This window comes from Lucilia sericata, unplaced genomic scaffold, assembly GCF_015586225.1.
Source record: "Lucilia sericata isolate MDLA Ls3-8-SP2 unplaced genomic scaffold, ASM1558622v1 Contig001007F_arrow, whole genome shotgun sequence".
Lineage (NCBI taxonomy): Eukaryota > Metazoa > Arthropoda > Insecta > Diptera > Calliphoridae > Lucilia > Lucilia sericata.
Window position 1 is genome coordinate 47181 of NW_023994989.1, and position 26063 is coordinate 73243.

The 26063-nt window shown below is 35.1% G+C and overlaps 1 protein-coding gene across 1 annotated transcript in view; it reads left to right on the forward strand.

The window, feature by feature from the left end:
• The window catches only part of LOC119609569 (titin-like), a 52839-nt gene that overhangs the window by 364 nt on the left and 26412 nt on the right, over positions 1-26063 (forward strand). The window contains exons 2-4 of the mRNA XM_037964413.1: positions 5-19132; positions 23735-23845; positions 25876-26040. Coding sequence (XP_037820341.1) covers positions 5-19132; positions 23735-23845; positions 25876-26040 — 19404 coding nt within the window. The remainder of the gene's footprint in view (positions 1-4; positions 19133-23734; positions 23846-25875; positions 26041-26063) is intronic.

The window sequence follows — 26063 nt, forward strand, 5'->3', positions numbered from 1 at the left end:
GAAACAGAAGGTTCCACGCAAACATGACAAACCTCAACCTGTCCATGATGAAACTGTAGTAGAACACAGTCATGTTCACGAAGAGATAAAGCCAGTTATTAAGGAGGAAGTAGTTGATAAAGCTCCAGAACAGGTTCCTGAAAAGACACAAGATAGCAACACGTTAACCTGGGCTAAAATTGCCAGTCAAATTGATCATATGACAGATGTAGTTAAACCAAAACCTTTACCTGTTCTAACCAAGACTGCCGAAACTCCTAAGCCCAAAAAGGAAAAACTTATTAAAGAACAAATTCCTGTGCAAGTATCAGAAAAGCCATTTAAAAAAGAGAAACCTGTGCATGAAGAAATTAAAACAACTTCATCCTCCTGGGCCAATATTGTTACTGAATCCACTACTGACTTTATTAATGCTGGAAGAACTATCAAAGACGATAAACCTGTGATTCGCGAGGAAGTGCCTGCTACTGAACCTGTATCTTCATCGTGGGCCGACATGATTGATGACGCTGATGAACCAACATCTTGGAAAGAAATGATAAGTGAAGAACTTGAAATTGAATTGCCACAAAATATCAACACATCTTTCAACATCCAAAAAGTAATTGAAACTGTTGATAAAACTTTGCCAGAAACCGCAGAAGAAATTAAATCTAAACCTCAAGAGCCCAAACCTCAAGAGAAGAAACCATTCTCTGCACCACTCGAACCATTTAAATCTTCCGAACCTATTGTCAAAACCGATGATACCGATTCCGAAAGCAAAATAACAACAGTAGAATCGACAACGGTTAAAACTGTAACAATAGAATCTACCAAACCTGAAGAATTGACACCTGTGAAAATTGTTGAGGAACCAAAGAAACCTGCCTATGCTGGTCTTCCTATTGACGAAACTTCCAATGCTTGGATGAATGTTATAGAAGAACCAATGGTATTCTCCGATGAAGAGGAAGAGGTGCAAACTACAGTTACTACCATAGAGACTACAACAACTTCCGAAGAAAAGACCACAACTGAAAAATTATCTCCAACAGAAGAAGTGAAACCCCAAGTGCAAGTTGCTGAAGAACCTAAGAAACCTGCCTATGCTGGTCTTCCAATTGATGAATCTTCCAATGCTTGGATGAATGTTATTGAAGAACCAATGGTATTCTCCGACGAAGAGGAAGAGGTACAAACTAATGTCACAGTAGTTGAAACTATAACAACTTCCTTAACAGATGAGACCAAAGAGGAATCATGCAAGGAAGAGGAACCTAAACAATTTACCACACCTTTAGAACCTCTATCCGCTAAAATAGAAACAGTTCCAGAAGAAAAACCAACCGGCACAAAAGAAAAGGAAGTACAAGAAATCGCACCTGCAGCTATATCTGGACCTAAGAAACCTGCCTATGCTGGTCTTCCAATTGATGAATCTTCTAATGCTTGGATGAACGTGATTGAGGAACCTATGGTATTCTCGGATGAAGAAGAAGAGGTGCAAACTACAGTTACTACCGTAGAAACTACTACAACTAGCGAAGAAAAGGCAACATTTGTATCAGAACAACTTAAGGAATCCCAAGAAAAACCAAGTGAAGATAAACCAGTTAAAACAGAAGCAGTTGAAACTAAAACAACAGTTTCTGAAAAGCCATTCACTTCGCCTTTGGAGCCTTTGACTGATAAACCTATAACCGTAGATGAACCAAAAGAGAATGCCGAAAAGACACCTGAAAACATATCTCAAACTGAAGAAGTAAAACCCCAAGTACAAGTTGCTGAAGAACCTAAGAAACCTGCATATGCCGGTCTTCCAATTGATGAATCTTCTAATGCTTGGATGAACGTCATTGAGGAACCAATGGTATTCTCAGATGAAGAGGAAGAGGTGAAAACTACAGTTACTACAGTAGAGACAACAACAACCACAGAAGAAAAAACCACAACCGAAAAATTACCTCAAACTGAAGAAGTAAAACCCCAAGTACAAGTTTCTGAAGAACCTAAGAAACCCTCCTATGCTGGTCTTCCAATTGATGAATCTTCTAATGCTTGGATGAATGTTATTGAGGAACCAATTGTATTCTCAGATGAAGACGAAGAGGTGCAAACTACAGTTTCTACCGTAGAAACTACTACAACCACCGTAGAAAAGACAACATTCGTATCAGAAGAGCCTAAGGAATCCAAAGAAGAAGAAGATAAACCAACTAAAACAGAAGCAGTTGAAACTAAAACAACAGTTTCTGAAAAGCCATTCACTTCGCCTTTGGAACCTTTGACTGATAAACCTATAACCGTAGATGAACCAAAAGAGAATGTTGAAAAGACACCTGAAAATATACCTCAAACTGAAGAAGTAAAACCCCAAGTACCAGTTGCTGAAGAACCTAAGAAACCTGCCTATGCTGGTCTTCCAATTGATGAATCTTCTAATGCTTGGATGAACGTCATTGAGGAACCAATGGTATTCTCAGATGAAGAGGAAGAGGTGCAATCTACTGTCACCACGGTAGAAACTACAACAACCACTGAAGAAAAGATCTCAACCGAAAAATTACCTCAAACTGAAGAAATAAAACCCCAAGTACAAGTTTCTGAAGAACCTAAGAAACCCGCATATGCTGGCCTTCCAATTGATGAGTCTTCTAATGCTTGGATGAATGTCATTGAGGAACCAATTGTATTCTCAGATGAAGACGAAGAGGTGCAAACTACAGTTTCTACCGTAGAAACTACTACAACCACCGTAGAAAAGACAACATTCGTATCAGAAGAGCCTAAGGAATCCAAAGAAGAAGATAAACCAACTAAAACGGAAGCAGTTGAAATTAAAACAACAGTTTCTGAAAAGCCATTCACTTCGCCTTTGGAACCTTTGACTGATAAATCTATAACCGTAGATGAACCAAAAGAGAATGTTGAAAAGACACCTGAAAATATACCTCAAACTGAAGAAGTAAAACCCCAAGTACCAGTTGCTGAAGAACCTAAGAAACCTGCCTATGCTGGTCTTCCAATTGATGAATCTTCTAATGCTTGGATGAACGTCATTGAGGAACCAATGGTATTCTCAGATGAAGAGGAAGAGGTGCAATCTACAGTTACTACAGTAGAGACTACAACAAGCACCGAAGAAAAGATCACAACTGAAAAATTACCTCAAACTGAAGAAGTAAAACCCCAAGTACAAGTTGCTGAAGAACCTAAGAAACCCGCCTATGCTGGTCTTCCAATTGATGAATCTTCTAATGCTTGGATGAACGTCATTGAAGAGCCAATGGTATTCTCAGATGAAGAGGAAGAAGTACAAACTACAGTTACTACCGTTGAAACTATAACAACCACTGAAGAAAAGACCACTACTGAAAAATTACCTCAAATTGAAGAAGTTAAACCTCAAGTTCCAGTTGCTGATGAACCTAAGAAACCTGCCTATGCTGGACTTCCAATTGATGAAACATCTAATACATGGATGAGTGTCATTGAGGAACCAATGGTATTATCCGATGATGAAGAGGTCCAAACTGTTGTTACTGCCGTAGAAACTGTAAATATTGTTGATGAAAAGACAACAGTTGTAACAGAATCTAAGGAAACACCTAAAGTAGAAGAAGTCCGCCAAATGGTTCCAGAAGAACCAAAGAAAACTGCTTACGCTGGACTTCCTATCGATGAATCTTCCAACGCTTGGATGAGTGTCATTGAGGAACCGATGGTATTTTCGGATGATGAGGAAGAAGTACAAACTACTGTTACCACTGTTGAGACAGTTACAACAACAGTAACTGAACAACCCATTCAAGAATCAGTTAAAATTGATGAAAAGCAAACAGTAATTACTGAGCCAGTTACTAAGGAGCCTAAGAAATCCACTGATGAAGAAAAGGTTGTAACAGAAACTACAACTGTTGACAAGCCCTTCACTTCTCCATTGGAACCATTAAGCGATAACTTAGTGGATGAGCCAACTCAATCTGAAGAGGTAAAACTTCAAGAAGTAATTCCTGTTGAACCAAAGAAACCTGCCTATGCTGGTCTTCCCATTGATGAATCTTCAAATGCTTGGATGGACGTCATTGAGGAACCAATGGTGTTCTCTGATGAAGAGGAAGAAGTGAAAACACAAACAATGGTTGAAACAATTACAACCGTTGAAGAAAAGACAACTGTTGTAAGTGAAAAACCAGAGGAACCTAAGAAACCTGCTTATGCTGGCCTTCCCATTGATGAGTCTTCAAATGCTTGGATGGATGTCGTCGATGAACCTATGGTTTTGTCCGATGACGAAGAACAGAAGAAACCTGAAACTGTAGTTTCCGAAAAACAATTTACTGTCCCCTTGCAACCAATAGACAATGTCAAGTCTGTCGAAGACCATAAACAGGTATCACCAGATACTCAACAACCCAGCAAAGTTGTCACTACAGATAGTATTACCAGTACAACTACACAGTCTTGGGCTTCTATTGTCTTACAAAACCAAGAAACTGAAGAAGTAACTAAGGTTATTAAAACCGACAAACCAAGTAAAAAGGAAGCTAAGAAGGATGTTAAACCTGTTGAAAATATCGAAACAACAGTTATCCATGATTCAGAACCGGTACCAAGCAAAAAGGAACCTAAGAAGGATATTAAACCTGTAGAGAAGGTACAAACTGTTGAAAAGGTTGAAACAACAGTTGTCCATGATTCTGAACCGGTATCAATTACTTCAGCATTTGACATGCCTGAATTGAATGTTTCTTGGAAAGAAAACGACAATGTTGACAACGTGGTAGAAACAATCGAAAGCACTTCTTTGCCAACTGAAAAGCCTGCCATATCCTTTACATCTTATGCAGATATTCTTAAACACACTTCACAATTCATTGATTTAGAAAAGCAAAACACACACAAAACTACAGAGTCTACAGTTACAGAAGTAGATAAATCTATCAAAAAGGAAGAAGTGTCGCATAAGGTTGAAAAGACCAAAAAAGAAAAATCCAAAAAGACAGACAAGAAGAAGGATGATAAACACAAAAAGGAAGAGGTGGTGGAAGAGCAAAAACCTGTACCACAGGATACCTTTGAGATTGTGGATCATAAAGTTTCTGAAACAATCGAAGAAACTCATACAGTTGAAACTAGTACGGTTGTCAGTGAAATTCCTTCCACTATTACAACTACTATGTCTTGGTCTTCAATTGTTCAACAACCTGCAGCTCCTATCGAGCAACCCAAAGAACAAGATGAGAAACCGGAGGAAAAATTACCTGCTCCAACAGCTCCTGTAGAAAAAGAAAATGTTGAGACCAAGAAGAAGAAGCCTAAGAAGGAGAAGAAAGAGAAACCTAAACAAACTCATCAAAAGACCAAACCCGAAAAGGAGAATATAGTGGAAGAGGAAGTTGTTATCACAACAGTTGGACCAGAGATTTCCGAGAAAACTGAAGAAATGACAACTTCTTCTACAACAGTAACTTCTGTTACCACATCTACAATATCTTGGTCCTCTATTTTGCAACAAGCTCCTGAACCAGTTCCCGAAGAACCTAAGTCAAAACCAATTGTGGTTCATACTGAAACCAAGAAGGACAAAAAACAACCAGTTAAACCCAAAGAAAAGCCTCAGAAACAAATTTCTCCCAAGAAGATTGTTGAAAGCGAGCCTAATGTTGAGGAAGCTGTAGAGGAACCAGAAGTTACTACTCCAACAACTCCTGAACTTCCCTCTTCTACAACAACTGTATCACAAACAGATACTGTTACAACATTGTCTTGGTCATCTATACTTCAACAAGCCTCAGAACCAGTAGTTGAAGACATTCCAGTGCCAACTGAAAGTACCACCGTCAAACCAAAGAAAGACAAGAAAGCTACCAATAAGAAACATAAACCCGAAACTAAAGAGCCAACTAAAGTTGAACATAAAGAACCAACTAAAGTTGAACCCAAGGAGCCAACTAAAGTTGAACCCAAGGAGCCAACTAAAGTTGAACCCAAAGAGCCAACTAAAGTTGAAACTGAAGAGTCAGCCAAGGATGTTCCTGAACCAGTAACTCTTAAAGAGACTGTTGAAATTTCAACAACTACTATTACACAAAACATTGATCAGTCTACCGGAAAAATGTCCTGGTCTGCCATACTACAACAAGCTGTCGAACCAAGTCCCGAAGAATTGCGCAAACTAGAGCCTGTGGATGAAATTAAATCTCCCGATACTGAAAAGCCTCATGTAGAGCATAAGAAGGATAAAAAACCCCATAAGAAGGAAAAGAAACAACATCCAAGAAAGCACGCCGTCGAAACTGTTGAGGATCAAGTTAAGAAGGAACATGATGTCGTACCGGTTGAACACACTACCCAACCAGAGCCCGTAGTTAATGTTGAAGAAGTTATTACTACACAAACTACATTGGAAGAAAAACATGAGGCTCCTAAATTCACCGGATTATCTTGGTCCGCTATTGTTAGCCAACCCGTCGTAGACGAACCCGTCACTACAGAAACTAAAAAGCCTACAACAAATGTTTCTGTTACGGAAACTGTTGAACGTAAATTACCACAAGAGAAACCAAAACGTGATAGGTCCAAGAAGAAGTTTAACGACAAACCCGTCAAAACACAACAAGTTCCAACTGATGTCATTCCTCAAGACGATCAAGTCGATGAGTCCACTGATTTGCAAGAAAAGAAAATTATCATTGAAACACCAAAATCTAATGACGTTTTCGATAAACCTTGGTCAGAGCTAGTAAGTGACGATGAATGGGAAGACAATGTGACAAGTACGACTGTGATAACAACCACAACAACAACTGAAACTACTCAACAGCCCCAAGAAAAACCTGAGGGTAGTTCATTCAAATCATGGTCAGATATTTTGAAGGAGAATATTAACCAAACTTTTGTGGACACAACCACTAAGAAGACTTTCGATACTAAAAAGAAAACAACCGATTTCATTCAACAAGAAAAACAAATGCAACCTCATCGCGTGGAAAAGGTTAAAAAGGAAAAGTTAGTAATGGAACATGTTGGAGAACCCATTTTCCATGTTGGAGAACCCATTACAGAAAAAGACAAACAATCCAAACCTAAGAAGGAAAAGAAACATAAGACACATAAGAAACCTGAGGTTCTGGTCGATGAAGAAAAGTTAGTCTTGACCCATGTTGAGAATGTTGAAGATCAAAAGAAATCTTCGGAGAGTGTAACTGAAAGTACTACTGTAACAACAACAACTACTACTTTTGAAGAAAAGAAATCATGGGCTGATATTCTTAACGAAGACGAAGATGAACCACTTGAAATTCCTGAAAAACCATATACTGCACCACTTCAACCATTCAAACCTGTAGAGGAAAGTGTTTCAGAAGTTGTAGAAAAACCAGTTGATGTTGTTGATGACGTTAAAACTGTCAACGACATTACTAAGGAAGAACAAACAATAGTTATACATAAAGAAGACATATTGACTGAAACCGAAATTCCTACAGAAGAACCAGTTAATGTGCCTGAAGAAAAGATTGAAACACAAACTATTGTTACTGTCACTGAAGACGAAAAAACTGAAACTCAAACTATTGTCACTACTAGTGAAGAAGTGTCGATTGTCGAAGAAACAACCAAAATATCTCAGGAGATCAAGGAAACTTCTGAAGAGGAAGTGAAGCCTGAACCTACTTCAGAAATTAAATCTATTGGAAGTGATGATGTTGACAAGCAGTTTACAGTTCCTTTGCAACCAATTGAATCTATTGTTGATGAAGCAGTCAAACAACCAGAACCCACAGTTGAGACAGAATCTGCCGCTACTGTAGAGGAACCATCTTTGGCTGATGATAAGCCACAACAGGTTGAATTGGAGGAAACAGACATTGAAATTGCTACCGAGGCATTTGAAGAAACTAAAGATTCCAAATTAACTCAAGAAGACAGCGAACAGAAACCTAAAGACCTTACAGTCGAAGAAACTGTTAAAGAAGTAATTACAGAAACAACACAAATTTTAGACATCGAACAGGTTGTAGAGAAAATAGAAGAACAAAAGTCTACCATTGAAGTAGATGTTTCTCCTGAAGTACCAGAAGAAAAGACTGATATGAAGGATGTATCACCAGTGGTCGAAGCCTCCCAACCAGAGGAACCAACTGTAACAGCTCAAGACTTGGTCGTCGAACCAGCTGTAGAGCAAGTAGAAGATCATAAACCTACAACTGAAGTTAGCGAAGTTCAAAATGAGGAAACTACATCAGAAATTTTGGAACATACTGAACATACATACTTAAGATCTTGGTCAGCTGCAGCAGCAGAAGTTGAGCAGCAACTTTATACTGGATATAAGCCTCGTGAAGTTACTCCACCTATTCAGGAACATCACGAGCCTGAAGAACAAAGACAAATAACAGAAATTGTGCTCCAAAATATCCAAGAGATATCAACTAAGGTATCTGATGAAAAACTTCCCGAAGAAAAGCAGCCTGAAAAGGAAGAATTCTTCGAAGAAAAGGTTGATGTCATTACCCATGAATCCGAGGAACAAACGATGACAACTGAAGTACAAAAGCAAACAACAGAAGTTGTAACTATTCAGGAAACGTCTACTATTGTAACTGAGAAACTACAGAAGGAAGATGTTTCTGTTGAAGATAAAATAGAGGTTATTCCTCATGAACAACCTAAAGAACCTGAGGAACAACCACAAACAACTGATGTTGTATCTTCTGAAGAACAAAAACTAACAACAGAAGTTCCAACTGTTCAAGAAACACAACCCGAAAAGGAAGATAAGAATGATGTTATTTCTCACGATAAACCTCGAGATCTTGAAGAACAAACAGTGACAACCGAAGTTATTGTTACTGAAACTTCTACTGTTGTAATTGAGAAAACTCAAAAGGAAGAAGATTCCGTAGAAGACAAGAAGACCGTATCTCCTCAAGAACAAACCAAAGTACCTGAGGAACTTCCTCAAACAATTGAAGTTACATCTTCGGAAGAACCAAAACAAACAACAGAAGTTGTAACTATGGAAGAAAATATCGTAGAAGAGAAGAAAGAACAGCCCAAACAATCTGAAGGACAACTTCAGACAACAGAGGTTGTAATCTCTGAAAAACAAACCATTGAAACAGTAACTACCCAAGAAGACAATCAACTACCCAAAAAGAAGAAGGAAAAGAAACCTAAAAAGGAAAAACAAACCGTAGAAGATAAGACTCCTCAAGAACACCTAGATGAACCCCAAGAAACAACAAAACCAGTTGAAAAATTACCAACTGCGCCAGTAGCATCACCGTTAACCATGTCCTGGGCTGCAATGTTGAAAGATAACTTAAGTTCAGACCAACTTCCTAAGGCTGATATTAAAAATCAAACTGCCGACTTCATTCAAGGTGAATCTCTAACTGAAAAGATCCACGATGTGAAACCACAAAAGGAAAGTGAAATTATCTCTTCAGTACCTGAAGTTGTTGAGGAAACTCAACTCATTGAGGAAACAACTGTTACAGTATCAGATGAACACCAACTTCCCAAAAAGAAGAAAGAAAAGAAACCTAAAAAGGGAAAACAATCTGTAGAAGAGAACATTACTCAAGATCACCAATATGAACCTAAAGAAACAAAGGAAGTACCAGAAGTGACAAAATCCAAACAATTTGAGGATGATAAATTACCTAAAGAGCCAACATCAGCACAATTCACTATGTCTTGGGCAGCTATGTTAAAAGATAATTTGAGTTCTGAAAAACTTCCTAAAGTTGACATCAAACACCAAACTATGGACTTTATACAGGGTGAGACTCTTGTAGAAAAGACAGTTGAAGATGTGAAACCTATTGAAAAGGAAACTGAAGTTGTTTCACCTGTTGAATTGCCAGTAGATGAAGTTAGTCACGAGCACGTTGAGGAAACTCAACATATTGAAGATACGATTGTAACAGATGAACACCAGCTTCCCAAAAAGAAGAAAGAAAAGAAACCTAAAAAGGGAAAACAACCCGTTGAAGATAAAACTCCTCTAGTAGATCAAAATGAACCTGAAGAACAAACGCATACAACGGAAGTGTTTGAATCTAAACAATTTGTTGATGATAAATTGCCTACTGCACCAACAACTTCTCCATTCACTATGTCCTGGGCTGCCATGTTAAAGGATAATTTGGAACAACAGCCTAAGCAAGTAGATGTTAAGTCTCAGCCTATGGAATCTGTACAAACTCAATCTCTGGAACGTGATGAACCTCAGCACTCAGTCGTTGAGGAAATTACACAACAACTGTCGGAAGTAGTTACAGAGGAAATTACTGTGGTAGATGACACTCAACTTCCTAAAAAGAAGAAGGAAAAGAAGTCTAAGAAGGGAAAAGAACCTATCGAAGAAGAAATAAAATCTCATGAACCAGTACAACAACCTGAAGTTCTTCCTGAGTCTCAGATGACAGAAGTTGCTTCTCAGCATATTGAAGAAATATCGGATACGGCAACGGATGACAGTCAACTTCCTAAAAAGAAGAAGGAAAAGAAACCTAAAAAGGAAAAACCATCTATGGAAGATAAGACTGCTCCAGAGCCTGAAGAACCTAAACAAACAGATGAAATTGTCGCACCACAACCAACGCCTTCGGTACCAACTTCAACACCGTTTACTGTATCTTGGGCTGCAATGTTGAAGGGTTCAGAACAAACACCTAAACCTGACATTAAACATCAAACTGCAGCTTTTATCCAATCTGAAGTACAACAACCTCACAGAGAAGATGCAAAACCAAAATTGCCTACAACTGAAACCATTCAAGATAATGTAGTTGTTGAAAGTGTCGTTGAGGAAACTCAACACACAGAGAAAATAACAGTTACAGTATCAGATGATAATGAGCTTCCTAAAAAGAAAAAGGAAAAGAAGCCTAAACAGGAAAAACCAACAGATGAGGAACAGCCAACAGAGGAACAAGCACAACCAGAGGTTGTTACACAAGAAGCAGTTACGCTTTCAGAAGATAGTCAGCTACCTAAAAAGAAGAAAGACAAGAAATCTAAAAAGGAGAAAGAAAATGTACAGGAGCCTGAGGAACAAAAGCCAACAGAAGTTCCTACCCCAACACCTGTACACGTTGTTGAGGATAAACAGCAAACTACATCGACAACAACTATGTCCTGGGCTACGATGTTAAAGGAGAATTTGAATTCAGAACAAGTTCCCAAACACGACATTAAACATCAAATTGTAGAGTTTATCCAGTCGGAAACACATCAAGTCCACAAAGAAGATGTAGAACCTACATCCATTGAAAATGTAGAACCTCAACACATCGAAACTAGTGAAGAAAGCGAAACTGTAAATGTTATCTCTCATAAATTGCCCGTAGCTGAAAAGACACAAGAACGTAATGTCATTGAAAGTGTAGTTGAAGAAGTTCATGTAACAGATGTTGTGACAGAAAGTACTCCAGAATCTGAGGACAAAGAACAACACAAAAAGAAGAAGGAAAAGAAACCTAAGAAGGAAAAACCCTCCACTGAAGAGAAACAACCTGAAGAGCAAAAACAAACAACAGAAGTTGTTATTCCTGAACCTAAACAGTTTGTTGATGATAAACCACAAACTACATCGACCACAACTATGTCCTGGGCTGCGATGTTGAAGGAAACTGAAGATGTAGAACCTAAAATTACTGAAACTGCAGAACCTCAACACATTGAATCTAGTGAGGAAAGGGAAACAGTAAATGTTACTCCTAGTGAATTGCCCGTTGCTGAAAAGACCCAAGATCGTAATGTCGTTGAAAGTGTAGTTGAAGAAGTTCAAGTAACAGAAGTTGTGACAGAAAGTGTTCCAGAATCTGATGATAAAGTACAACCCAAAAAGAAGAAGGAAAAGAAACCTAAGAAGGAAAAACCTTCCACTGAAGAGAAACAACCTGAAGAGCAAAAACAAACAACAGAAGTTGTTATTCCTGAACCTAAACAGTTTGTTGATGATAAACAACAAACTACATCGACCACAACTATGTCCTGGGCTGCGATGTTGAAGGAAACTGAAGATGTAGAACCTAAAATTACTGAAACTGCAGAAGCTCAAAACATTAAATCTAGTGAGGAAAAGGAAACAGTAAATGTTATTCCTGATGAATTGCCCGTAGCTGAAAAGACACAAGAACATAATATCGTTGAAAGTGTAGTTGAAGAAGTTCAAGTAACAGAAGTTGTGCCACAAACTGTTCCAGAATCTGAGGACAAAGAACAACCCAAAAAGAAGAAGGAAAAGAAACCTAAGAAGGAGAAAAAATCCGCTGAAGAGAAACAACCTGAAGAGCAAAAACAAACAACAGAAGTTGTCATTCCTGAACCTAAACAATATGTTGATGATAAACCACAAACAACATCAACAACAACTATGTCCTGGGCTGCGATGTTGAAGGAGAATTTGAGTTCAGAACAAGTTTCTAAACCTGACATTAAACATCAAACTGTAGATTTTATAAAATCTGAAACCCAACAAGTCCAAAAAGACCATGTAGAACCAAAATTCATTGGTACTGTAGAACCTCAACACGAAGCACCTCAAGACATTGAATTTAGTGAAGAAACTCAAGATCGTAACGTCATTGAAAGTGTAGTTGAAGAAGTTCAAGTAACAGAAGTTGTGACAGAAAGTACTTCAGAATCTGAGGGCAAAGTACAGCCTAAAAAGAAGAAGGAAAAGAAACCTAAGAAGGAAAAACCATCCACTGAAGATGAAACTACTCAAGAGAAACAACCTGAAGAGCAAAAACAAATTTCAGAAATTGTCACACCAGAACCTCAACAGTTTGTTGACGATAAATCACAAACTTCTTCGACAACAACTGTGTCCTGGGCTGCGATGTTGAAGGAACCTGTAGATGTAGAACCTAAAATTACAGAAACTGTAGAACCTCAACACATTGAATCTATTGAGGAAACAGTAAATGTTATTCCTTGTGAATTGCCTGTACCTGAAAAGACAGAAGAACATAATATCGTTGAAAGTGTAGTTGAAGAAGTTCAAGTAACAGAAGTTGTTACAGAAAGTATTCCAGAATCTGCGGACAAAGAACAACCCAAAAAGAAGAAGGAAAAGAAACCTAAGAAGGAGAAACCATCCTATGAGGAGAAACAACCTGAAGAGCAAAAACAAACAACAGAAGTTGTCATTCCTGAACCTAAACAGTTTGTTGATGATAAACCACAAACTACATCGACAACAACTATGTCCTGGGCTGCGATGTTGAAGGAGAATTTGACTTCAGAACAATTTCCTAAACATGACATTAAACATCAAACTGTAGATTTTATCAAATCTGAAAGACAGCAGGTTCATAAAGAAGATGTAGTAGAACCTAAATCCCAACACGAAGAACCACAACACACTGAATTTAGTGAAGAAAGGGAAATAGTTAACGTTATCTCTGAGACACAGGAACGTAATGTCATTGAAAGTGTAGTTGAGGAAGTTCAAGTAAGAGAAGTTGTGACTGAAAGTACTCCAGAATCTGAAGGCAAAGTACAGCCTAAAAAGAAGAAGGAAAAGAAACCTAAGAAGGAAAAACCAGCCACTGAAGATGAAACTCCCCAAGAGAAACAACCTGAAGAGCAACAACAACCAACAGAAATTGTCACATCAGAACCTCAACAGTTTGTTGATGATAAATCACAAACTACTTCGACAACAACTGTGTCCTGGGCTGCGATGTTGAAGGAAACTGTAGAACCTCAACATGACGAACCCCAACACATTGAATCTATTGAGGAAAGGGATACATTAAATGTTATTCCTGATGAATTGCCCGTAGCTGAAAAGACACAAGAACATAATGTCATTGAGAGTGTTGTTGAAGAAGTTCAAGTAACAGAAGTTGTGACTGAAAGTACTCCAGAATCTGAAGGCAAAACACAACACAAAAAGAAGAAGGAAAAGAAACCTAAGAAGGAGAAACAATCTGAAGAACAAAAACACACAACCGAAGTTATCACACCAGAACCTAAACAGTTTGTTGATGATAAACCACAAACTACATCAGCAACAACAACAACTCAATTTACTATGTCTTGGGCTGCAATGTTAAAGGAAAATTTGACTTCGGAACAAGTTCCAAAGGATGATATCAAACGTCAAACTACAGATTTTATTAAATCTGAAATGCAACAACCCGCAGAACCTGTATCAGAAAAGATGGATTTAGTTCCAGAAGTACCTGCAGAAACTACAGTTGAAGAAGGAATTGATCAACCTGTTGAACCTCAATCGCAATCAGCTGAAGAACCTCAATACCCAGATGTTAGTCAAACTGAGGAAATTCCTCATGTTGAAACTGTTGAATTAACACCAGCTGAAGACAGTCAACAGATTGTTGTTGTCGAAACAGTCGTTGAGGAAATTCAACACGTCGAGGAACCTAAAGAGACGAAGACAGAAAATCTGGAGGAAATTGTTGTTGAACCAGAAGTTGAGCCAAAGAAGAAGTCCAAGAAAACAAAGGTTAAACAACCAGAAGCCAAATTGGATGTGCAGCAAGAACATGTTTCTCCAGCGGAAATTGTCATACCACTTCCAAAACCAACAGCTCCACCCCAATCTGTATGGTCTTTGTCTGAAACTTATGCCGAAGTTGTAAGAAAATCTGGACTTACGGATGAAGGAAAGGTTCACTATGTTACTGAATTCTCTAAGGAGACAACTGCACCCAAACGGGATGACGTTAAGCCATTGAAATCAGATGTCAAACATGATGATCCTGTTGCCATAGAAACTCCCGCTGCATTGCCCGAACATACAGAAAGTGTAACCGAAGTTTCAGAATCATTCCCTGAATCTACTGAAATGGTCTCAGCAATTGAAAGAATTGTAACTGACCTTAAAGAAGACGAAGAATGGATACCTTCTGAGGAGCCAACTTCAATGAGTTGGCGTGATATGGTAGAATCTGATAACGAGCAACCTTTGTCACCTACAGAACCCACACCATGGTCTGCAATAGTGCAAAGAACTCCCGTAGAGGAAACATTTAATGTTTCGTCTACCACAACTGAAACTATAACTACTACGGTTACCACTTCAACCAGACCATCGCGTAAAGAACAACGTCCTACCATTAAGGTTACCGAAGCTCCAGAAGAACAACAAATTGATTTACCACAATCTCCAGAATGGCAAACAGTAAGAACAAGATCTCGTTCAAACTCAAATAGATCAAGATCTCGTTCAAACCAATCAAGAAAATCCGACAAGAAATTGCCTAAATCCAAACCTCAAAAGGAAATCGAAAAGGATACCAACCTTAAGCAGTTCCAAGTCGTAGAAACTGAGGTAATAACAAAGACTGAAGAAATTGTGACAGAGCCTACAGTAGCCACTGCAGAAGTCGATAAATCTAATGTGGTGGAAGAGCCTAAGGAAACAACTCCAGTAGTACAACCTGGTCTTTCATGGGCAGCCATAGCAGCACAAAATGTTCCAAAACCAGAACAGAAAATACGTGTTATCACCGAAACCGAAAAGATTCAAACTACTGTTAGCGAAAAAGTTCCAATGCCAACACATGAAAAGCCTTTGATCAGCGTTAAAATTGAACCTGAAAGAAAGGAAAAGAAACCTAAACAAAAATCTAAAAAGAAGACAGAACACAGTGTTTCGCCCAGTAGAAGAACTCTTCTCGAGGAAGTTTCGAAACCTAAAGAAGTTGTTACAACAAAGAAAACTCCCGTTGAAGAAGCTCACGTAGCTGGTAAAACTGTTGAAGTTGCCGCAAAACCTGAAGAAGTTGTTCAACACGAAGATGTCGAAAAAGAACTATTGAGCGTTGTTCAACCAACTGCTGAAACTTCAAGTGCCAACGATTCATTGACAGAATTTTTGAACCAAGAAAGGGAATCTCAGGATAGTGGATTTATAGCACAAACTTCTTACTGGTCTGCTACATTAAAACGTGATCACAGATCAAAGACTCCCGAGAAGATAGCTATACCTGAACCAGATGACACCATCAGTGAAATTCCTGTAATTTCACCCACAGAAACACCAAAATCCTGGGCTGCTCTTGTAAATACCGAAGAAACTGTCTATGATGAACCCAAGATAATCGAATCGGTAACAGAAACAGAGCCTGCAACAGAAGAAGAAACTTTGTCATCCAAACCCAGCGATGTTACAACTGTAGACCATAAAGTTAAAGAAATTGAAGTGGAAGAAACAGTTGTTATTACTAGCGAAGAAACGGTCAAGGATGAACTGAAGATTGAGGAACCGGTGACAGAAGTTGAAAGTGTAACAGAACTTGTAGCTGAAACTGAAGCTTCTAAAAAACCGGAAGAATTTATTGAAACTGAAGATATTGTTTCCAAAATTATTGAAGAAACGGTAGTAATAAACACCGAAGAAGCTGTCAGAGAACAACACAAGACCATAGAACCAGTTTTGGAAGCTGAAATTCCACACGAAATTGAAGCTCCTACCAAACCAAAAGAAGTCGTTGAACCTGAAGATCTTGTAGAAACTATTGGTGTAGTCACCGTCGATAAGGAGTTATTGACAGATGCTCTAACAACGGACAGTGATAAAACACCAGTTCCAGAACAACTCCCTGAAGGCCAACCACAACCGGATGATGCTTTTGTTTCACAAACATCATATTGGACAGCGACATTGAAGCCAGAGCAAAAGGAGAAACCTCTCGAACTAGTTATTCAACCAGTCGAGGCAGCTGAAATTCCCGTAGAATCTCCCACAGAAACTCCAACTTCATGGTCGGCTCTCATTAAAACCGACGAAACAGTTTATCCACAACAGGAGAAATTGCCAGAAGAAGATGAACCTGTTTCCTGGTCATCGGTGGTGGTTAGCAAATTAACTGATTTCCAAGAACCAAAACAACAAACTGAAGAACCAACTGAACAACAAGATTCCCAAATATATCTTACCACAACTGTAACAACACACAAAGATCTGCCAGTCGAAGAGACTGAAGAACCTACAACTTATGTAACTTCCAGCACTGTTACAACACACAAGGAAGTGCCAATCGAAACACCGGATGAAACTACAACTTATCTAACTTCAACAACAGTAACCACACACAAGAATCTTCCTATTGAAACCACGGAAGAATCTTCATCGTATGTTACTACAACCGTTACCAGTCACAAATATACGACTGAGGAAAACGTAGACAATCAATCGTCATCGTACGTTTCAACGGTAGTCACTACACACACAGAACCCTCAGTGATACCAGAAGTGACAACAACCGAAACCGAAACAATACCCCATGATGAATGGGTAGTAGTATGTGATGATGAAATCAAGGAATTGCAACAGGATGAATTAAAATATAATCTTTATCAGGAAGTCAATAAGTATTGGACTACAAAATATGAAACCTACGAATACGCGCTCCAAGAACAACAAGCTAAAGATAATGTAAGTGCCAACGTCAATGGCGAACAGCTCTCTATTGTCGAAAATAAGTGTGATATAAATGAAACACAATCAGTGCCTTCTGAAACACCACTCGTTAGTAGTAGTGCTTCCGATATTCCTACAGCTCAAGAGGATATTAAACCTTTACTTATGGGTGAAAATCCTCTATTGCGCAATCTATTTGCCGATAATTTCCTTAAACTTGTCTCTTATTATCAACTTGTCTCGCGCTATGAAGCCTATTTATCAAAATTAGTAGTAACTGAAACGCTTAGCGATACCACGGCTATTGTTGTTAAGACCCTAGTGGAACCTAAAATACTAACTGAAGCTACGGCTATAGATAAGACTGAAGAACCGCAAATGACCTCTGACATTGTGAAAAAGACTGATGTTGAGCTAACAGCTGAAGTTAAACTAGACTCTGGTAGTGGTAGTGAAAACGTAGATGATTTATATTATAATTTATCTTTGGATAGTTGGCCCACAAATGACATTAAGTCCCGGGAAAAGCAAAGTGTTTTAGAAAACGAAAAATTACTTAGTGAATTGGAAAGTTTGAAAAAATCCCAGGTTAAGGACAAACAAGACCTATTAGATGATGTTAAAAAGACAGACAATGACAAGCGGGACGATGATGATGATGATGACGACGATGACGAGGACGACGAAAGTGGTGCCCAACGTACAGACTTACCAGAAATACGTAAACCCAAGGATGATGATGATCATAAGGGTGGTCCCAGTAGTGATAGCAGTGGTCATGTCACCCCCACACCTGAACATGATATGAATAAGGGCGGTTATCAGGGCTCTTGCTCTTCACAATATATGTCCACCGATTTACCCGGTGGTATAGGCCATTGGCGCGATCAAAGTTCTTATCTAGCTTTAGAGGGTGATAACGCTAAAATCTTAGATGAAGTTATTTTAGTTGAGGAACATAAAGATTTAGAAACTACTGCTACAGCTACACAAAACATTCCGGAAACAGATGTAAAACTCTTGGAGAATGTACAAACTACCACAACCCCTGAAACTGAATCTACAATCCCCTCCCTTTCCCCCACTATATCCTCTCCACACAGCTCCCATACAGAACAAAATGTAAGTCTTGCTTGTAAACTAACACCATTAGCTAAAGCTACTACTACCACTCTAATAAATGTGGCGGCTGATACGACAACGGCGCTCCAGACAGCAGCAACAACTGCAGCAGCATCTTTGATGCCAGCTGTTGTGGGCACTTTAGTGCCGGCCGTGGTAAGTGCGGTAACAGCAGATACGACAACAACAACAACTACAAACGAGGAAGAAAAACCAACCACAACAACTGAAGAAACAGTAGAGTTAACATCAACAACAACAACAACAGGTATTAACACTACCACTTCAACAGTCATAGCAACACAACCACAACAACATACCACACTTGTAAACAACACATTAGTAGGTGAACCACAACAACAACAAGTGATGGAATCAACAGCAACCACAACAACAACAACCCAGCCTATACAGTGTATACCACAAACAGAAACTAAAACTACAACTACCACGGTTACCGATGAACTATATAGGCCTGACTTTATAGCCAGTCCACCGGAGGCAAATGTCATTAGACGTACCACAACTACTACAACAGTAACAACAACAACAACTGTTACCGGTTCGGGTATACAACTCGAACGCCAACCGCAGCAGCTACAACAGGCGAAGGTGATAATAACGTTGAGCATACGTTTCTTGCTAATTTTAATAATAACCGCTTTTATTTGTGGTTTTGGTCTATGTTTTTGGCTTTTAAATCATTTTAATTGGTGTGATCAATAAATAAGTGATCAGAAAAACAAACTCAATTTGCCATTATAACTGATCGCATCATTTAAAAAAAAAAGAAATATGCATTATTTTATATACATTCCTGTTATTTTATACTAATATTTACAAAATTTCAAATTTGCCCAAAACCCCAAAAAAGTAAAGAAAATTTAGAGTAATGGCTGCATATAGCAAAACTTGCCCTTTGTAATATAAAATATCATTCACAATGGTAGTTGTAATGTTGCCACATTACCATTTTCATTGTGAATTGTTCAACTGTTAAAGCAAGTATTATTGTTAAGATATTTGTTTCTTTTACTAAATTGTCTTTGTCTTCCTAAAACTTTTACTCTAAATTTTCTTTAAAAATTAAAAATATGAATGTGTTTTTTATTAAATTCCTAAGTAGTTTAAAACAAATCAAACGATAATAATTGTTATTGTTGTTATAATTGTTTCTTTTTATTCATTTTAATACATTATTTTGCACTTTTTTATTTTATTAGTATTTTTTATTTTTTTATTAATTTTATTTTAAATTTTTTAGTTATTTTCTTTTGATTTTGAGTTTTATTTGTTTTTAAAAAATTACTAATATTTTTGAAATAACCTTTTTTTTTAAATAATATTTATATTAAACTGGTAATGTGTCCTTAAAAATTTTAGCATTTAATTTAGTCTGTAGTTTAGAGTTTATAGAATATATTTATCAATAAAAACTAACAAATATTAAAACAAAAAACCAAAAGAGTTAATTTAACCCCCTCAGAAAAAAATACCGCATGTTTAACTTATTCAGTATTAGATCAGTAGTTCAAAACCCAGTTGGAAAAAAGTAGAATAATAATTCGAGAAATCTCTAAAAATATTTTTAAATAATTTTTTAAACTAGTTTTAAAATAATAGCAATTAAAGGCATCTACAGATCGTTAATGATCGTGAAGATGAACTTAATTAAATAAATTATTTAAATTTGATGCGATTTTAAACCAAATTTCTCATCAAAATTTTCATAAAATTTTCCAGATTTTAAACTATATACTCTAAAACTTCTCCCCGGAACTGCAGAGTTATATGGTTGCTAGAAAAAACCTTTCAAAATTTTATGAATTTTTATAATTTCAACTAAAATTCCAATTTGGGTTTTTATATTTTTTTCATAATTTCCAAAAATATTAAATACTATACTAGCACAAATTACACATACACAGAAAATCTACACATACACAACATCACCGTACGGCAGTAGCACCTTTAAATAAATACAATTTTTGAGTATTTGCATATTCATACTATATATATCTCTAATATATATATATATTAAAATTAAGGTGATTGGTTTGAGTTATAGATTTTGTGAGTCCTCTGATTGTTACAAATATTGGCTTTCGGAAATTTTAAAAAAATTTTGCTATAATGTTTAAAAAGACTAGGTTTCATAATTTTAGAAAAAATTTTTTATTTTTGAGGTTTTTATATAAAAGATCTTGCCAAATTAAAACTAAAATTGGAAATTATGAAAATATTTTTAAGAAAATGTTTAAAATTATAAGAAAATTTTAAAGATTTTTTAAATTTGTATGGTTTTCAACATGTTTTTAAAGTGATCTTCAAATGATCTTTCTTAAAAAAATATTTTTAATAGATAAATTCATGATCTTACTACTAGATTACTCACGATCTGGTTACAACTTTTTTATTTTAAAATTTCTCTTGGGAAATATTGAAAATAGTTTGGTGATCCTTAAAAAATGTTTACCCACAAACGATCGCACATGATCTAGTTAAAAAAAAATTTCATGTTAAATTTTCTTTAAATGAAATAACACATTTTATTAAAAAGGAAAGAAAAGAAGAAAGAAAGATTTTAAAAATGTTTTTAAAGTGATCTTCATAAGATGTTTTATATAAAAACAAATTTTCTTTAAAAAAAAATCATAATAGATCACACATGTTCTAACTAGATCAATTTTTTTTATAATCTCTTAGGAAATTTTAAAATTTGTTTGGCGATCCTCAAAAATGTTTGAGCACAAACGATCCGCCTTAATATTTTCATATTTTAAAGAAATATTTAACAATATTTTTAGTGATCTTATAAAATACTGGTTAACAAACGATCACCCCTAAGATTTTCATATTAAAAAGAAATTTTAAACCATATTTTTTTATTGAAAAGTTTCAAATATTTTCATATTTATAAGAAATATTAAAGAATATTTTCAGTGATCTTTTAAACTGTTTTTAACTATAGATCCACCGAAACAATCTGTAAAGTGATCTTCTAAAATGTTTATCAAGAAAAGATCACGCCAGATATTTTCATATTTAAAAGAAATATTTTCAGTGATCTTCTGAAAAAAAAAAAAAAACGATCCATCTTAATATTTTTATATTTTTTAAGAAATATTAAACATTATTTTTTACTGATCCTCCAAAAAGGTTTCTTAACCAACGATCCATCTTAATATTTTCATATTTTAAAGAAATATTAAACAATATTTTCAGAGATCTTGGAAATTGAAACAATATATTAAGTGATCTTCTAAAATGTTTGTTAACAGAAGATCCTTCTTAATATTTTCATATTTTAAAGAAATATTAAACAATATATTCAGTGATCTTCTAACATGTTTGTTAACAGATGATCCTCCTTAATATTTTCATATTTTTAGGAACTATTAAACAATATTTTCAGTGATCTTCTAAAAGATCCTTCTTAATATTATCATATTTTAAAGAAATATTAAACAATATTTTTCTACTGATCCTCAAATGATCCATCTTAATATTTTCATATTTTAAGAAAATATTGAAGATATTTAGTGATCTTGTAAAATGTTTATTAACAAAAGATCCTCCTTAATAATTTCCTATTGAACACAAATTTAAAAAAAATATATTCAGTGATCTTCTAAAATGTTTATTAACAAAAGATCCTCCTTAATATTTTCATATTAAAAAAAATATTCAGTGATCTTCTTGTTAACAAACAATCCACTTTAATATTTTCATATTTTAAAGAAATACTGAATAATATTTTTAGTGATCTGTGTTATCGTTCATTAACTCCTTAAAATTTTCATATTTAAAATAAATATTTAACAATATTTTTTTACTGATCCTCAAAACGAGTTGTTAAAAAACGATCCCTCTTAATATGTTCTACAAATATGAAACAATATTTTCACAGAGTCTCGAAAATATTTCTTAACAAGTGATCTGCCTTAATATTTTCTCTCTATAAACAACTCTAAGCACGATCATTGTATACAACACGATCGTGTGCAGATCCACAAAAAAAAAAACGCAACATTTTGAAAAGTTTTCATAAGCAGCCATAATAAAAATCTCAAACATAGGAAGAGTTCATTAACTTTTCATAGTTTGTGGCAAATACAAATAGAGCCGAATATAAAAATATACTTTTATTATAAATATTTTCGTGGCGAAAAATGTGTTGCTTTTTTAAAAATAGAAATTATTTTTTTCAAAATGTTTTTTTTTGCAACACTGCATAATTGCTATAAAGTAATGTGTAGCAGAATTTTCTGATTTCAGTTTGAAACTAATAATTGCTAAATACTAAACAGAAAGTGGTGATCATTAGATTTAGTGAAAAAACAAAAAAATAATAAAATTTTAAAAAATTTTTATAATTAAAGAGAATGTTCAGGATCGATGATCATTAAAGAGAGAGCTATTGATTGATTTTCTTTAAATCACATTTATGTCGAAATTTTTAAATTTTTGCATTAAGATCATTATTTAAAAAGAATAATGAGTTTTTTTAATACAAAAAATATCTTTTTTTAGTGTTTTTAAGTGTTTGCCAATGTTTGTGTATGTGTAAGCTAATGAACATTTTTTAAAAAAATTTTTTAAATTAATTAATTAAGCATGATTTTTGTTTTTTTCTCCTTAAAGAAGTTTTAAGAAATTTGCATGTAAGACTTGTAAATATGTTTCCCTAGGGCTATAATTATCCAAAACTAAGACAAGATCATAGTTTGAAATCTTGTAAAAGACATTTTTCCAAACTGTTTTATCATTTAAAGAGAAATGTCTTGTTACTTAAGAGATCTTGTAAGTGATCTTGTCCTTAGTTATTAAGAGAACTATAGGTTTACTTTTATGCCCTATATTGTTATTCTTAGACCTGATCTGCTTTTAAGTTTAAGTTGTATATACAATTCAAGTATTTAAAGCTCCCATTGCTTGAAGAAAGACATAACTTTAAAAAAAAATCTATTAAAATTATTAAAATCGTTTAAAATCCTTTCCTTAAGCTTTTCTTTAAGTTATGTCCTTCTCTAGCATTATTTAAGCCTAATATTTTCTATATCAATTTATTGATTGTTGGTTTATTTATACGTTTGTAATGATTTCTTTAAATATTTTACTCTATATAACCATTCCATTTTACATTTAACTTAATTTCTTTTATTATCTCACAAATATTAATAATAATAATCCCACATACATATATATATATAGGATGTTTTAAACCAAGATGTTGATGAATTGCTTCAATCGCTAACGACAGTCGAAGGTGCCATAGCATACTTGCCACAGCACAGTTTGGATGGTATGCTGCAGGGTTTGAAGGTAAGTACTTGAATGTTTTCTCTATATAAATTATAAAAGTTAAAAAAAACACCCACACACACACACAGCATCCTGACAAATGAAAAGCTTTTTTTCTTAAGAAAAGTTTATTTTGTTTGTTTAATTGCAAAAAAAAGAAAACATTTTTTTCAAATAACGTCTTGTTTTTTGAATGTGCCGTTTGAAAAGGAACGTTATTAACTTTGAAAACATACATACCAAAATTAACACAGCATTCCTCATACATTAAAATTTACAAAATTTACAAAAATTTATTTCAAAATCTGTAGTTTAGGTTTTAGTTTTTAAAATAGGTATTTTAAGTTATTTATTTAAGTTTAATTAACATTAACTTTAGGTTAATTTCAAAATCTCTGAAACTAAGCAATCTTTTTATAGGAAAAGTTGTCTTAAATTTGATAAATTTTCTATAAGAAAAGTTGTCTGGAAACTAAGCAATTCTTTAAGAGAAAAGTTGTTCAGAAACTGAGGAATTTTCTATAAGAAAAGTTGCTTAGAATCTTAGCAATTCTTTAAAGAAAAAGTTGCTCTAAATCTGAAATCTTATTATAGAAAAAGTTGCTCTAAATTAAAGAAATTTTCTATAAGAAAAGTTGCTCTAAATCTTAGCAATTCTTTAAAGAAAAAGTTGCTCTGAATCTAAAATCTTTTTATAGAAAAAGTTGCTCTAAATTAAAGACATTTTCTATAAGAAAAGTTCTCCGGAAACTTAGCAATTCTTTAAGGGAAAAATTTGTTCAGAAACTAAGGAATTTACTATAAGAAAAGTTGCTTAAAATCTTAGCAATTTATTAAAGAAAAAGTTGCTTAGAAACTGCGGAAATTTCTATAAGAAAAGTTGCTCAGAATCCTAGCAATTCTATAAAGGAAAAGTTGTTTGAAAACTGCTGATTTTTCTATAAGAAAAACTGTTTAAAAACTGAGCAATTCTTTAAAGGGAAAGTTGCTAACAAAATGAACAATTTTCTACAGAAAAATTGCTCAGAATTTTAGTCATTATCTACAGGAAAAGCTCCTCAGAAAGTTGCTCGGAAATTGGGCAAATTTGTATTTGAAAAGTTGTTCAAAACTATGCATTTTTCTATAAGAGAAATTGCTTGGAAACTGAGTAATTTTTCCTAGAAAAAGTTGCTCAGAATATGAGCAATTTTCTGCAGAAAAAGTTGTTTGGAAAATGAGAAATTTTCTATAGAAAAATTTGCTCAAAACCTGATCAATTTTCTAGAGAAAAAATTGCTCAGAAACTAAGCAATTCTCTCACGAAAAGTTTCTCAGAAGCTAAAGACTTTTCTAAGTAAAAGTTGCTCAGAATCTAAGCAATTCTCTACAGGAAAAGATGCTCAGAAGCCGGTATTAAACCAGCCCTTAAACTGAACATTTTTTATAAGAAAAATTTGCTACAAAACTGAGCAGTTTTTTATAGGAAAAGTTGTTAAGAAACTGAGCTATTTTTTATAGGAAAAGTTGTTAAAAAACTGAGAATTTTCTACAGAAAAAATTGCTCAGAAACTAAGCAATTCTCTCACGGAAAGTTTCTCAGAAGCTGAAGACTTTTCTAAGGAAAAGTTGAGCAGAATCTAAGCAATTCTCTACATGAAAAGTTGCTCAGAAGCTGAAGAGTTTTCTAAGTAAAATATGCTCAGAATCTGGTATTATATCAGCCCTTAAACTGAACATTTTTTTAAGAAAAATTGCTACAAAACTGAGCTATTTTTATAGGAAAAGTTGCTTAGAAACTAAAGCTTAGGAACTGAGAAATTTCTGTAATAAAGTTGGTTAAAAACAGAAATTTTCTCAGAAAAGTTCCTCAAAAACTTCACAATTCTCTACAGAAAAAGTTGCTCAGGAGCTTAAACTGGAAAAGTTGCTTAGAAACTAAACAATTTTCTATAGTAAAAGTTGCTCAAAAACAGGACAATTTTCTTTAGTAAAACTTAAGTTAAATTAAAGTTCGGAATTATCCTTGAGACATTAAAATATCACATTTCTTTCCTTAAAACAAACTTTAGCTAATCCAAGAGAATCTAGAATATCAAGAACAGGAAGCCCAAAGACTTAAAACCTTAAGTCAGACATTGCCAACAGATCCCGCTACAGAAAGACTACTTAATGAAATCACCGATCGTATAGATCTACTATTGAGACGTACCCAACAGGGTATTACCATGATAGCGGTAAGTAGAGGATAACGAAATAC